Raw genomic sequence first — 5,000 nt, forward strand, 5'->3', positions numbered from 1 at the left:
ACACACACACTCACACACACACACACACACACACACAGGTCAATGAGGCTGGTGTCAAAAGAACATGATGAGACAGGATATTTGAATGTCGAGGTCCAGTGTCCACAGGCTGCGATCTCAGCTGGAGTCGACTGAAAGTCCTCAACACAAAACACACACATGCCCACGTCATGGGATGGGAGGAAGTGATGTCATCTCACAGGAGGAAACAATGTCATTATACAGATTGTCCATAATGTAATTGGAATCAAGGCACTTAAGAGCCCCAGAGTCAAAGACTGGCTCCTGTCTGCAAGAGGAGCCACACTCTCTCTCTCACTCACACACACATTCCACCCTGATGCAACTTAGGGCAGAAAACACACTTCATACTGTCCTGCCTGACACACACACACACACACACGCACACACTTTGATTACACACAGATCAAATAAACACTCCATTGGTACAACTACAAAATCAGACTAAAAATAAGAAAAACAGGAGGAAATCCCACTGTCAAGTGGGGGGGGGTTGGGGGGGGGGGGGGGCGGTGGATGAGACCGAGAGGTCCATTCGGCGTTGGCAGGGGGCACAGGGCCGTGGTCCTGGGGGGGCCACAAGAGAAAGGCCAGATTGGGGGGGTGGGGGGGGGTGAGTGCGCCCCTGTCCCACACCCCCCCACCCCCCACAGAGCAGCGGGGCTTTGGTCCCTTCACTCCCAGCAGGGAGCGAACACACACACACACACGACCTTCATGTTTCCTCTACATGGCTGCGACGTCAATCTGAACGTAGAGCTGTCTCACGCCAGCCTGCAGAGCGCAAACACACACACAAACACAGGAAATTAATACTGGCACTCTAATACAAGCACCATTGCCACACTTGAATATCGTAAGAATTGCTGTGGAAGTGGAAGGTCTTACAAGATGCACTTGGTGTATGTGTGCATCTGAATATTTTCACCTTGATTCAAATGGGTTTCACTGTGTGAGAGTGAGTGTGTGTACCCTATGTGAAGACACCTGTGTGTGTGTGTGTGTGTGTGTGTGTGTGTGTGTGTGTGTGTGTGAGAGAGAGAGAGACCTGTGTGAAGATGTTGTGTGTCTGGCTCAGGATCCATTTTGCGTCGGCGTCGGGTGCCACTAGCAACTTGAGGGTTCCGATGTAGACGTCCGTACACAGCGTCCAGAAATGGGGCTCCTGCAGATTATACACACCCTGCAGCTGCTGCACCTACACACACACACACACACACACACACACACACACACACACACACACACACACACACACACACAGTTGTTAAGAGCTGTGCAGACATTAGTGTTCTCTTCATGAGATGGAGGTCAGAGCTCAGACACAGAATGTTAAATGTGCAAATACACAGACACACATACACATGACCACCCCTCCAGAACATAGCAGGTGTGTGCGTGTGTCTCACATGACCACCCCTCCAGAACATAGCAGGTGTGTGCGTGTGTCTCACCTTCTGGTAGCACTCTGGCGGTACCTGGTCCAGGGAGGGTGGTGTGTGTGTGTGTGTGTGTGTGTGTGTGTGTGTGTGTGTCTATTGTCTTACCTGTTGGCAGCACTCTGGCAGTACATGGTCCAGGGAGGGTGGTGGTGAAGTGTGTGTGTGTGTGTGTGTGTGTGTGTCTTACCCGCTGGTAGCACTCTGGCAGCGCGTGGTCCAGGGAGGGGGGGGTGCGCTGCATGAGAATCCCGATGCAGTCCCTCAGCAGAGGCACCACACTGGAGAGGGGGGGGGGGGGGGGGAGGGGTTAATGAAGTGTTTTATCACTAGTCATGTCAATACAGACCATATGAATCTGAAATCACAGCACATGGGAGGGTATAAACATACAGAGAGAATGTGTGTGTGTGTGTGTGTGTGTGTGAGAGAGAGAGCGAGAGAAATGCTCAGGCTGTGTGTGTGTGTGTGTGTGTGTGTCTCTCTCAAAGGTAGCGACAGGGTTAGCTTGTAGCATGGCTAACTGGTGAGGTCATAAATGAATGGACAGAGCAGCAACCACACAGATCAGAGAGAGAGAGAGGGGGGGGGGGGGGGGACTGTGGAAACAGAGAGCGATAGAGGGAGAGAGAGAGACCAAGGGACAGAGAATACAGATAGAGGAGTGAAATGGAGAGCGAGAGAGAGAACTGAAGAAAGAGAGCGAGGGATAGAGACTGCAGATGGAAGAATGAACGCATAATGCAGATCATAAAACCAAGAATCCAGAACAGAATCTGCTCATGCAGGATTCAGCACTGCTTATCTGGAGCATCCGGACACATCAAGCACAGGAACACACGCAGCATGCTTTCTCACAGAGTGAGTGTGTGTGTGTGTGTGTGTGTGTGTGTGTGTGTATGTGTGTGAGAGAGTGAGTGAGTGAGTGAGTGAGTGAGTGAGAGAGAGCGAGCATGTGTCCAAACCACTTTACAGAAATCTATACAATTCCTAACAGCTCAGCACTTCATGTCTGTAAATTCTCTCGTGGTAAGGGGTAGTGTGTGTGGTGTGTGTTTTAATGGGAGTAATACGATTCCACAGAATCCTGCCTGTACAAGGGTTTTCTTAAAAGCCTACATTATCTATAATTGTTAAAATATGTTTGTGTGTGTGTGTGTGTGTGTATCTGTGTTAATATGAGAGTGAGTTTGTCTATGCCTGTATTTGTACTTTGTGTGTATATGTATGTGTGTGTGTGTGTGTGTGTGTGTGTGTGTGTGTGTGTGTGTGTGTGTGTGTGTGTGTGTGTGTGTGATGCTGGCAGTGCCCTCTCCCTGCAAGCAGACAGAGTGGCATGCGGAAGTGTGACTTCATGCCATTGTTCCTCAACTTCCTGTGGGAAAGGGGAGGGTCTTCATCTTTCTTTAGTCACCCCAAACAAACACACACACACACACACACACACACACCAAAATACTGTGTCTCACCACTGACTCAACATACTGAACCAGTCCTACTTCCGTAGGTCAAGGTTGGGGACATTTCAGTCACACACCAATGGCACCACTTGGCGGTATGGGCTGTGCTTGGGGACTGCCCTGAGAAAAAGTGACTTGGCACACAGAGTAAAGGGTGACTAAGCAGACTGAGTAAAGAGGAGTAAAGAGTGACTCAGCAGACTGATACACACTAGAGCTTTTATTCACTCTTTACTCAAAGTGGGGTCTGGGGATTCCTGGGAGTCCGCTGCCCAAAGCCAGGGGGTCCGCAAAATAATTTGCAGTGTATATCAAAAAGTTGAAATTCATCATTTTAGAAATGTCCCCACATGACAACCCTCTTTACCAATAAAACAAGTTAATTGTGTCTATTTGCTCCCACCCACATGAACATTGAACTTGAATCACTTCACTCGGGTCAACTTACCTGTTAGCCTCACTGTTTGCCTGCTAGTCACAACTGGTCCCGAGCTAACCTTACTGTTAGCCTTCTAGTCAAAACTGGTCCTGAGCTAACCTTACTGTTAGCCTGCTAGTAACAGCTGGTCCTAAGCTAACCTTACTGTTAGCCTGCTAGTCACAGATGGTCTTGAGCTAAACTTACTGTTAGCCTGCTAGTCACAGCTGACATTGGGCTAACCTTACTATTAGCCTGCTAGTCACAGCTAGTGAGCTAACCTTACTGTTAGCCTGCTAGTCACAGCTGACGTTGGGCAAACATTACTGTTAGCCTGCTAGTCACAGCTACTGAGCTAACCTTACTGTTAGCCTGCTAGTCACAGCTGACATTGGGCAAACATTACTGTTAGCCTGCTAGTCACAGCTAGTGAGCTAACCTGCTAGTAACAGCTGGTCCTAAGCTAACCTTACTGTTACCCTGCTAGTCACAGCTAGTGAGCTAACCTGCTAGTAACAGCTGGTCCTAAGCTAACCTTACTGTTAGCTTGCTAGTCACAGCTGACATTGGGCTAACCTTACTGTTAGCCTGCAAGTCACAGCTAGTGAGCTAACCTGCTAGTAACAGCTGGTCCTAAGCTAACCTTACTGTTACCCTGCTAGTCACAGCTGACGCTGGGCTAACCAAAATGTGAATCAGTCCACATTTCCATCAGCAAATTAAAATGTTCAGTCTGTTAATCAAGGGAGTAATCAACAATTGTAAGGTTGTTGGGATAACCTTAACAGATACAGTTGATATAATTGCTACAAACATGAATGTATGTAAATACATCCATGCAGGAAGTCACTTAATGCAATGTAAAGTTAATGTAAGAGTATTTCTTTTTCTGTAGAAGAGATCTTTACAGCAGGGGGGGGATGTTAATGCATGAGGTTTGGCTCCTACCATCAGACTGCAGCTCAATCACAGCTGACCCACTGGTCTCCCTCACTCAGCGCGCGCACACACACGCATACGCACACACATGCACACGCACGCACGCACACACACACCATCTCATGCATGGACGAAATGCCAGAGCACTGACCGTAGCATTGGACAAGCAGAGACAAACAGAAACACACACACAGGAAAATAAAAACATTCTCATACGGCCCAGAACCTGATAACCCACCATTAACCCAACCGCTGGCCTACTGCAATGCAGCAAGCTCTACGGGAAAACTACCCGATCAGATGCCAGACACACACACACACACACACACACACACACACTACACAAAGAGAGACACACACATACATTTACGTCGATAGAAACACAGAACCTGATAAGAGAAAGACCGAAGGACCGAGTGACCCCAGACTGAGTTGGTTCTATTTTACAGGTTCTATGATGTTCCAAACAGTTTGCAGGTGTTCTGCAGTTTATGAGGCGTCTTGGCCCCACAGGGCATCTACACCAAGCAACCGTGCTGACCACCACTTCTAACCACCTCAAGCACAAACGTCCTCCAGCACTAGCCACTATGTACTGCGAGACACACACACACACACACACACACACACACAGTTCTATCCACTGTGAGCTGCATGCCACGTCTGCTAATGACAGACTGCAAGGACCGCTCTCTCAGCCACAACCATCTCACACATCACATG

General features: G+C 48.6%; 1 protein-coding gene across 1 annotated transcript in view; it reads right to left on the reverse strand.

Annotated features, from left to right (window-relative positions):
* slc30a7 (solute carrier family 30 member 7) overlaps positions 1–5,000 on the reverse strand; it is a 37,859-nt gene that overhangs the window by 21,495 nt on the left and 11,364 nt on the right. The window contains exons 9-11 of the mRNA XM_042057283.1: positions 1,651–1,741; positions 1,070–1,219; positions 9–795 (exon numbers count right to left, since the gene is read on the reverse strand). Of these exons, the coding sequence (XP_041913217.1) occupies positions 748–795; positions 1,070–1,219; positions 1,651–1,741 (289 nt within the window). The 3' untranslated portion in view covers positions 9–747. The remainder of the gene's footprint in view (positions 1–8; positions 796–1,069; positions 1,220–1,650; positions 1,742–5,000) is intronic.

The sequence above is a fragment of the Alosa sapidissima genome, chromosome 12 (genome assembly GCF_018492685.1).
Source record: "Alosa sapidissima isolate fAloSap1 chromosome 12, fAloSap1.pri, whole genome shotgun sequence".
Taxonomy (NCBI): domain Eukaryota; kingdom Metazoa; phylum Chordata; class Actinopteri; order Clupeiformes; family Clupeidae; genus Alosa; species Alosa sapidissima.